This window comes from Malus sylvestris, chromosome 8 (genome assembly GCF_916048215.2).
Source record: "Malus sylvestris chromosome 8, drMalSylv7.2, whole genome shotgun sequence".
Classification (NCBI taxonomy): domain Eukaryota; kingdom Viridiplantae; phylum Streptophyta; class Magnoliopsida; order Rosales; family Rosaceae; genus Malus; species Malus sylvestris.
Window position 1 is genome coordinate 22233461 of NC_062267.1, and position 10610 is coordinate 22244070.

The following is a 10610-nucleotide window of genomic DNA, read 5'->3' on the forward strand; positions in this document are numbered from 1 at the left end:
TAAATGATGCAAGCAAGTTGGAAAAATCCCAAGCGGGGTGTTATTCCACATACTGTTTGTGAGCAATTTAAGTAGTCCTCGGTTTTCAAAAGAATAAGAAATAAGAGAGAGAAACAGAGCAGGGGTTTGTTATTGGAAAGGTGTCAAATTCCTAATCTCTTATCCATCGGTTGTTCCAAACACCGAAATGGAATTTTTATAACCATTCCGTTCTAGGATAGTCCTGGAAATGAACTGAATTCTTATTCGCACTCTAGCATTCTGAGCAATCAAACGAGGCTGTAAGATATAGGTAACAGTTGAAGAACATTCACAAAGCTTGGCACATTATTGAGAGACAGCTCAGACTGACAGTTGGGAGATGATCATTTAGGCCAGCATTATTTATGTCCCACCAAAGAAAAATAATTGGACCACAATTTGATGTGGAAAGAATTGCAGGAAAACATCGTGATCATAATGCTTGCAAACAGAAACAAATCTTCGGCGTAATCTTATGATGTATCAAATCTTTATGTAGGATTTGACTACTCGGTTGAAACAATTCATAAACACGTAATAATTTGACATATCATTGGAGATTCTCGGATAATTCATAAACACAACAATACCCCAATTACCTGAGACTAGCATCCATGACAAAGCCCTGTTGGCTCTGTTGTTTTCAGTGTCTCTTCAAGGTCTGAAGGGATACAAAAACCTGTTGACATGACTATTGTACATCTTTGGCTTCACTTGGCTAAGAGATTCCAACTGCCAATCAATGCTACACCTCTCTATGAAGCTCATTTTCACCAATCATATAGTACCCGAAATCTAGTAGCAAAGCAATTACGGTAGAACTTGACGGCTATTGAAGTAAATCCTTGTTCAGTATTACCCGACTGCCCCAGTTCACATAATTCCCTGTTGAGCTTTTCGTATGATCAATGATCACTTTAACTCTAGGTCCAGTTGATCAACAAGAAATGTAGACTCCTGCTGCAACTCAAAGCTAAGAGGCGTAATTTTCACACACCTTCATCTCAAAATGCCAGTATATGGATTATCATTGATGATATATATATCCAAAAATCCACACAGTGCCCCAAGTTTCATATCACATGATTTCTCTTATGACTTCAAAATCCTAGAAACACAAGACACAGTCCTGTCAAGGACCAGCCAAGATCACTATGATGCATCTGAATTGCCGATTTTGTTGTAGCCCCAGGGTTCCTCAAGAATGCTACTCCCCCAGTACATTATACAACATAAAGTTTGGGCCTTTACCCAATTTTCCTTGAAGCTCAAGCAAAGAATGAACTCACTCAAATTTGCCTAAAACCCTCTCATCACCTCCATTGATCAATAAATCCCTATCCCTTTCCTTCATATCAGCATACTTGTACAACTTCTCATTGAAAACCACCTGCGGATCTTTCTCAATCAAAACCCCGTCTCGGTCATAAGCATCTTTCAAGAAAACAACCCAGTTCATCTGCGTCCCGGCCAGATAAAAAGTTCTGGGCTGCTTCAACAGCATCTGATAAGTATGCTTGGTCAAGCTAAACTCCTCCTTGAACTCCACAACATGGTGTATGGAAGCCCTCTTCTCCAATGTCAAGCTCAAAAACTCATGCAACACTCCCACCCTGTACTTCTCCGCTTCCAGACTCCAAAGGTCCAATCTTGATCCATCCGAATAAGGCGAAACCAACGGAAGAGAATTCAACATGTTCAATTTCCTCTCATCCTCTATCTCCAGGCCCAAATCCTTCCCATGCTTCACTGGAAACCGAAAAGCCCTCTTCACTCTCTCCTCATCCACCATAAACTCCCTCTCCAACGCGCTCACCGCCATCAACGGATCCCAATTCACCAATTCAAGCACTCTCTTCCCATCCTCCTCAACCACAATCCTGAAAAAATTAGGGTATTTCGAAACCCTGTCCCTAAAATCTTCAGGAATTCCAAAAATCGACCTGCAATGGTAGATTTTACTCAAAGGGATACGCTTGTTGGTGGACATCATGAGCAATTTACGAACCTTATTGACGCGGTCCGATTCCATTGAGTCCATTATGAATCGCTCCTCTTCGAGCAGAGCTTCCATGAGGTCGGTGAATCCGATCCACATTTTGTTGTCGTCGTGGCGGTAGGTTTGGAAGATGAGGGGGTGGCGCTGGAGGGATCGGGCGACTTTTCGGCCGCGAGGGAAGCCGAGTTCGCGGTAGAGCTTGCCGGCGTCATCGAGGCGGAGGACGCGGTGGGGCTGCTTGGAGAGGAAGTCTTTCGATTTGGTGAGGAATCGGAAGTAAGCGTCGCGCTCGACAATGTGTTCGAAGTGGGGGATGAGGTTGGGTTGAGTCTGGACGAGCTTGGTTCGGGGGCTTTCGTCCTTCTTGCGCTTTTTTCTGAATTTTTTTGGGGTTTTGGTGATAAGAAAGGAGGTGGAGAACGGTGAGGTTTGGCGGAGGAGGAGGAGAGGGAGGAGGGAGGGCGGCGAGTGGTTAGCGTTTGGGAGGGGAGGTGAGGGTTTTGGGTTTTGGGTTTTGGAATTGAGGAGGCGCCAAAACGCCATGGATGCTTTACCAGCTCAACTGAGAATCCGAGACTGAAATCTTGTGGGCTAAATGCAAATTAGAATTTAGAATTTAAATGCAAATTAGAATTTAGCAACTCCATTGGTTTTCCTAAATCTTCCCTAAAATTTAGAATTTAAATAAACTTAAGAAACTTCAATATCGATTTCTCCATAATCCATAGTCAACGTATTTTGAATCTAATGAGTTATTTGATTCAATTCATCACCAAACGAGGCCAATAGGTACTTAACTCCAAATTTGAAATCTCTCTATAATTTTAAGCAAATTAGATTGTATCGATGGAACTCCCAAAATCAAATTGCATTGTACTTTACCAAGTTTTCAATGGAAAATAAGGACGAGATTTATTTTAGGAAGGCGGTCATGATCTTCGGAGAAATTATAGTAAAATAAATAATATGGGGTCTTTTAAGTTTTGACACTTGATTGAGAAATATATAGATCTCAAAGTTTTTCGATCAGATATTTGAATTTGAGACCTCTTCCACTATTAGAAAAGAAAGACGCCACTAAATGAAGAACTAATGCCATTTGCCACTTCTCAGAGATAAAACACAAAATGTGATTATATCAAACACATGTAAATATTGTAGCCATATTCGTGATTTGTAAGCTTTGAAATGTAATAAATCTACTATTGAGGTTGAGGGTGCTTGACATTAATGCATTGACAAGCATGTTTTATACACTATAACAAACTGGCTGCATTTGTTTATGCTGTAATGATCTTCACAATCTTAATCATGTGGTTCTGTATAGTAACAACGAGAAATTACATGGAAGATTAAACATATAATCTACACTCCTCTCTCTCACTTTGCTCCGGACCTCAATACCATAAATAATTACATTGCCCTATGTCCTATGGCGGCCTTACGGCCGGCTCCATAGGCGTCGTGTTGTTTCTTTGGTTTCGTCTGTCCAAAAAATTTTGGTTCCCTCTCCTTTCAATGGCAGAGCTTTATGATGATTCAGTAAAATAAGTAAATGAATGTGAATCGAGTGATATTACCACCGTGTATCTCAGGCTCCCCTTTGGAAACTGCTTTATTAGTTTGCTTGCTTCTTGAAGAAAGGCTTTTGGCAGATGAGGAGCTTTTCATCGCTGTTGCTTTCGATTTCCACCACGCGTGCCTCCCATTTCAGCCCTGTCGTGAGAGCTCTCGCTGATTCGATGAGAGCAGCTTTGTCGTGGAATATCACCCAACCCTGCAAACAATCACTAATATCAGAGGAGTTCAAAATACAAACATAACGAAGCAAACAAAAAGCCATCCTACATAGCAACTGTAAGTGGTCTATTGTGTTTTGGTGGAACTCGAGTTAACTTTGTTGTTAATTTCCATAAACCTCGACGGTATAAGAAACTGTACAAAACAAGACAAAATTGTCTATGCCAGTTGCATCCTGACATGTAAACAGATATATACACATCTATAAGAACTGATGTGCGACTGTCCTAGAAAATCTTAAAAGTTATTCCATTCTTTAGGTTAAAGGCAAACTACCCGTACGGAAAATAAACCACGCTTGATTAGAAGACACACAAAACCAACAGCCATTATTTTTCTGTAAGAGATAAAACCAACCACCATTATCGGTACCACCAAACCAAATAAAACTTTCTTTGTTAATCTGAAGTATTACAGCTCCACAGATCCATATATGCAGTTTCTCTTTTGGATGTAACAAATCACCCACAAAACTTACATCTTGTTTAAATTGTAAACCTATGAATAATATGACTGACAAACTTTGCATAGCAATGAATTCAATCTCGAGTGCGAAAAGCCACAGGGAATTGTTATTGGCAATCCAAAATTCTCATTGTGCACTCCAAACTTTCTATCTTTAGAAAGAAATATACATATGTGAGGAGAGCACAATGAGATTTTTGGAGCGCCAACAGTAGTTCCCAAATTATAAGCTCTCTAATCTTGCATGATAATCAACATCTAGAAATGATGGTGCATGTGATATGTCTGACTAGTTCTTCTGCCTCACCAAAACTATTATGGAATATAAGGACTGGTAAAATAACCGTAGTAGATGAAATGTGATGAGAATTATTTAATATGGGTACCTCTGGACGAAGTAATCGATCAATCTCTGTGAATAGATCAAGAATGGTACATCTGCGCTGATGATCACTTTCAAGGGAAAGAAGTCCTGCTGCATGCACCATATCATAAGTTCTTGGGTATGTTGGAAAGGGTTCACACCTAGAAACAGATAAAATTTCTTGTTAAAACAAAAACCTACAAAGGAACAACGATGCAGCATTTACAACAAGTACAAATGACGATATGAGTCCAGCTTCCAGACTCCAGAACATGATGTAAAACATGCTGGAGGCAAATCAACTTTTCAACCATGATAATACCACTTTTATGTCAAATTCAATCCACTGGGCTCAGTAATTCAACAGTTACAAATGTCCTCTCACAAACCAATAGCATGATGACATCCCTCAGTATGCACTGCTTTTTTTTTTTTTTTTTCCAGATAACTCCGAAGTAACAAAAGTATTTTAATGCTGAATTATTTCCCCCATCAAGAATTTACCCATCAAACCTGTGTAAAGTCAGCATAATACAAAGAGCTAGAAGTCTTTTTTATGAAAGAAAATTCCGGTTTGGTTTTACGCCACGATTAACAAAAGGGAAGGATCACTAAGCTGCCTACTAAACATCCAGACAGAAAAATAAGTAATCTACGTTATATCCTATCCATGTGAAAGTAAACCGGTGGGCTCTTTTGAAGAAAAAAAAAAAAAAAAGAATTCACTGCAACAAGACTTCAGATCCCAAGCAATTCTAAGCCGAGATGTGGTCTTTTGCAGATGAAATTTGGTTAAGAGGTTCCAAGTTAAACATGATGCTTAAGAGTAATTGTAAGGAAAAAGATGGGAGAAAAAAAAAAGTAGCTTTACCAATCATGCAGAACACCAACAAATCCCCTGTCTAGGATCAAGGGCAGATAATTGGGTCCATTTGTTGGGACCACATTCATGACCCATGCGGACTTTCCAGCTTCCAATAATGCAGAATTAAAACCACCAAAATGAGCATTCATGTCTAGTACGTTTCTAAGCATATTATATGGCGGTGAAGGATCTTCATCTCCAGGTCTCTTTGGATGATCTGAGAATATCAATGGTGACAGAAGAGACCAATAATTCCGTACTGCCATTTTCCATGTCTCAGCATCCTCAGTAAGTTCTTCTGGATGTAATCCTGCATGAAAATTTCAATACACATGAATTATATGATTTTCACGAAAACAAATTAGGAGACAATAGACTAGTCAGTGGCTGAGCAATGTATTTGTTTTCTCTACAAAATAGGCTATATCAAGAACATAACAAGTACCATATATGGCAAGTTCACTCTTGTTCGGATTAGCCCTAGAAGGCCAGGTTTTCCTCTCTTCAATAGGTATCCATCTGCGGCTTTGAGTTCCACTAATACAGGCTTTGAGTGGTCGATAATATGGAGATTCAACATCATGACCCTTGCTGCATATAGAGGGACCTGAACCTGGTTTCCTGAAGAAATAAGTAGATTGTACTACATATCAGTTTTGGCTTTTATTCTTGTGCACTAAAAGACCAAACACTTATGATCCCACATTCAAAAGAAAATCCATGTTAGTTTCCTTACCGTGAACTATAACAATTCCTTTTACTAGTCTTTTTCCATACAACTGTTTCATCTTGCTGCGATAACATCTCCCAGCAGAGATTTTCTGCAAAATCACGTACAAGGTTCCACCTTTTCTGATTCACTTTGTTACGACGAAATGTCTCGCCATTGGTAATAGGTGATGTCCAGACAAAGTATCCACCAGGTTTCAAAACTCTATCAACCTCAATCAAGAGGATCCCATCTGTAGCACATAACATAATTGTACATATGATTAATATACGGTAAACATACCATCCAGATCAAGAAATTCAGAGTGAATACCAAGGTGCTCAAACTCACAGTCCAGATTCTGAGATTATACAAGCAAAGGTTTGCACATCACATCAACTTGTTTCTGTTACTGAAGACTTTTCTCCTATTAGTATATTAATGGTTGAGTGTGATGTTTTCAGCAATCCCACTTCTCAACAAAATTGCAAATCCAAAAACTTTGTCTAATTATATTTCTGAAAACTCTTTAATACAGAAAGAATTCTATTACAGAAAACAAGAACATAATGCAGACTGAACATTTAAAATATATGCACTTCATGGAGTACAATTAGAAGTAGTAGGTTAGTAGTGTTGGTTAAAAGGTGTGGTGTATGCAGGCACAAAAAGAAAACACTTGTTAATGAGGAGGAGCATTACCTTGTTGGTCCCAATCAATGCCACATCGTGCACAATGCAACATATCAAAAGAGAGAGATGGATAAGGCAACTGTTTCAAAATAAAAGAACCAATCATTGCAGGAAGACCCCTTTCAAGAGTCATCTGAACTTGGCTTCCTGAAGCCTCATAGTTTGCAATGCACATAGTTAGGATCTGACTGGAAAAGAGATGTGCTCCGAAACTACCATAACCACATCCTATATCCAAGATGGTTCTCACCTGCAGAATTAATGTTGACAGTTTCATTCACCAATTCAAACATAAAAGCAGAGATTTAAATTCAGTGCAACCACCACATATCTTGACAATATGTACATAGACACAAGCATCTACATACCATAGTCCATATGGCACATAACTGTGTTGCAGTGCATCCCAGAGAAAATACACTACAAGTGATCATAATATAACAACAGTATGCTCTATTTGTCTATGACATAATCAGATCATATATAAGATTTTCTGTAACGATCAATCATGAATCAAAAACCAATGGATATGACATGTACCCTTCTAGGTGGTATGTATGGGTTCATATGTACACGTATAATGGAACCAAAGCTAAAAAAGCAACTTGGTGGGATACCCTAAGGAGTTATAAAGTATTTGCAGTCTCTTTTGGAGTTAGCAATGTTAAATGTAAACGAGTTGAAACAGTTTGAACTGGTTATTACCTAAGCTTTTGCAATTTTCATGCCAATGGTGATGTTTGACGTATTAACCCACATGTCAATTCCAACTACCACATAAAAAAAGGATGCTGATTCAATTCGTAAACTGAATATTCTGGACCGGGGGTTAGGCTAGGACCCCTTCTTGTTCAATATGATTAACATCATTAAAATAAAGATGTTAACCGCTTGGCCTAAATTCTACATAATATTCCTAACACCTTCTTGTTTAATATGATTATGTGCATTAAAATAAAGATGTCAACTGGCTTAACTAAACTTCTACCTAAATATAAGTGAAATAAACTACATGAAGGGAATCAATCAAGAGAAAGGAACAGGATAACAAATGATTCCATTGTTATGTGGGGTCGGTTCCAACAACTAATACACAAAAATTCCAATCCACTTACCCCAGCGTGTATGAAATTGGATTCATTTCTCAGTCCTATCATTTCTGCAATTTGGTGCGAGTAGTCTTCAACACCATCAAACATCAAGGAGGCTGAACGGAATGAAATTTGCTCTTCTTCCAACATCATCATCCTGTAAGCATATGGAAACTCAAAATTAATGCAAGACCAGGATAGGTTAATAGAATTAGAGCAAAGTTCGCTTACAAGACAAATCCCAGCTCACCTCTTCGTCAAGCTTCCAGAAGAAAGTACCTCCTGCGCTGTTATTTTCACATTCCCCACCCAGATGACATCTCTACCAGTAGGCCACCTAAGAGGAATCTTATAATTCACAGGTGGAAGAACCAAACAATTTTGCCTCATCCCATTCTCACAATGCCGGTCATACTCGTTGCCATCAGCAAGACCTAAGGCAAGATTCTCCGAAACATTGAAGCATGGAACATTATTTTCGTACTCCTGAGGACAAAACTCCAAGTCTCTCAACCTTGAAGAACCAAGAGAAAGCTCTCCAATATGCCACAGGTCAGAAACAAGTTGCTGTTGGAGTCGCCGGTATCCATGGTATATGTGACCTCTTGAAGTTGTTGAGATGGAGAGTGTCCACCAAAAGGATCCAGTAAGAGCTAGAATAACAATCAAAACTAAACTTAACTTCAACAGTAGCAGTGTTAACTTGTGCCGACTTCTGGGAGTACCAGCCATGAAGGGATCAGATGTAAAGCCATTTTCGGTATTTCCATGTTTGGAAGGAGAATTGTCCGGAAAAAGTACTCGAATGGGAAATTTAAATGCAAAACTATTGTTATCCGAAGAAGCTCTTCTGTCCAAATCTTCTTTATCTGTTTTATCTTTCATTTGGGAGTCAAAAAAATCATTGCTACTGCCAGACATCCGCGGCCCAGACGGACCTCGATGCAGAGGTCTAACCATTCTTTGATTTCAATCGATGAAGACCGCGGAACAAGAGTCTGTTAAAAGAAAAGATAAAATTAAAAATCATACACAACCAAAAGATATCCAGGAAAGCTCAAACAAGAGAAAAACAAGCTGAAAGGTGAAAAAAAAAGACAGAAACCCACAAATGTTCTTTACTTAAATCCTAAGAAAATTGCAAAATTCATCATTCAACAAAGCTTTCTTTTTCTGGTGAGGTCATAACTTCATCAAATAAGCTTAAAAAAAGGAATGAATCAAAAGTATTCCCTGAGAAGTATGATCATTCCCTCACTAGATCCATTAACCAAGCTGCAAGACAGACCCCGTAAACGTTTCGATAGATTAAAGAGAAAAGGAAATCACTTTAACCAAGAATCAATTGGGAAGAATAAACCAGAAAAAAAAAAAAAAAAAAAAAAGGAAGACAGAACAATTAAGATTTGCAGAAATTAAGAGACAGAAAGCAGATGCATTTACATATAAACTAAAGATTTGGATCACTTCGCACACCCAAAAAAACCAAAAACTAAATCACTGTCAAGTACCCAAATGAACTAATAACAAAAGGGCAAGCATATTTATACTCAAATTTCAGTGTGTTAAAAAAAAGACCCAGGAGGACAAAGCGAGCAAAACCCATTTGAGATCAATCCACCGATAACAAAAACAGTGGTTACCCATTGTGCAGAAGGCGCCAAATGTAGCAAAAGTGAGAGAAGAAGTAGTTGCAGAAAAAACAGTACCTTTTTAATTAGGGAAAGAGAAGAGGGCAATGGATAAAGAGAAAGAAACAGAAAATAAGAGCCAAGAAATTGTTGGAAGGAAATCGGTCTGTTTATTGCCACAAACACTTGTGCTGCTCTGACTCCGATTTCATCCCTCTTCGCTCAAATGCTTAGCTCACAGAAAAAGAGGAGAGAGTGGAGAGAGAGGGAGGGAGAGGATTTTACACCGATCCAATCAGGACAGAGCTCGTGAAAACTGAGTACTATGTAACATGAAAAGAGAAAATACACTACTATAGAGAGAGTATAAATATATATATATAAATATTGATTGTGTATGCTTAAGAAATTGTTTTAATATATGCAGAAAGAACACGCTATGTGTTACCATGCAGGAGAAGAAGTGCGCCGCTGCTGTAAATTCTTAATTCACACTTTTTGGGAGTCACAAATGTGATATCAAATGCCCCAAATTCTTCCCAATTTGCCATTCATATTATTTTGGTCGCCAGTAGAGAGCCACATGGTCTTCCACGAAAGAGACCTCCTTCCGACTAGCTTCGATCTACATGAGTTGGTATCACCACTCACACTCACTAGTCTTTATCTCACGACTATAGAGGTGTTCGGTGAATTTGTTATACCGATATTTCGGAAGAAATTTCAAGGTTTTTTTTTGCTTTTGTACAAGTGAAATTTCGAGAAAGAAAATTTGTTATAAGATTTCAAAAACCTTGTGAATGTTGTTAATTATTTATTAAGCATACCCCTAATGAGTTTTCAGTATGTAGTATCCACTCAATTAACTATATTTATGTTATTTGAACTCTTTGACCAGACGGTGGTTTGTTTTCTTAAATAGACTTTCTTTTGTCCTCACAAAGAATGTCTCGTTGCTTTATTATCACTTTA

The 10610-nt window shown here is 38.5% G+C and overlaps 2 protein-coding genes across 3 annotated transcripts; both read right to left on the reverse strand.

Annotated features, from left to right (window-relative positions):
* Positions 1-482: 482 nt before the first annotated feature.
* LOC126632981 (protein WHAT'S THIS FACTOR 1 homolog, chloroplastic-like) lies at positions 483-2623 on the reverse strand. The gene has a single exon (XM_050303526.1). It carries the CDS (start codon positions 2561-2563, stop codon positions 1307-1309), a length of 1257 nt encoding a protein of 418 aa, XP_050159483.1. The 5' UTR covers positions 2564-2623; the 3' UTR covers positions 483-1306.
* A 602-nt stretch (positions 2624-3225) lies between these two features.
* On the reverse strand, positions 3226-10256 carry LOC126632980 (probable pectin methyltransferase QUA2). Of its 2 annotated transcripts, none has more exons than XM_050303524.1 (9): positions 10087-10256; positions 8258-9005; positions 8032-8164; positions 6926-7166; positions 6251-6476; positions 5960-6135; positions 5521-5824; positions 4672-4810; positions 3226-3797 (listed from the first exon to the last, which is right to left on the reverse strand). In XM_050303524.1, exons 2-9 carry the CDS (start codon positions 8965-8967, stop codon positions 3639-3641), a joined length of 2088 nt encoding a protein of 695 aa, XP_050159481.1. In that variant the 5' UTR covers positions 8968-9005; positions 10087-10256; the 3' UTR covers positions 3226-3638. The 2 variants fall into 2 exon arrangements, with proteins under 2 accessions (XP_050159481.1, XP_050159480.1); XM_050303523.1 differs by lacking the exon at positions 10087-10256 and adding an exon at positions 9717-10017.
* Positions 10257-10610: the final 354 nt, after the last annotated feature.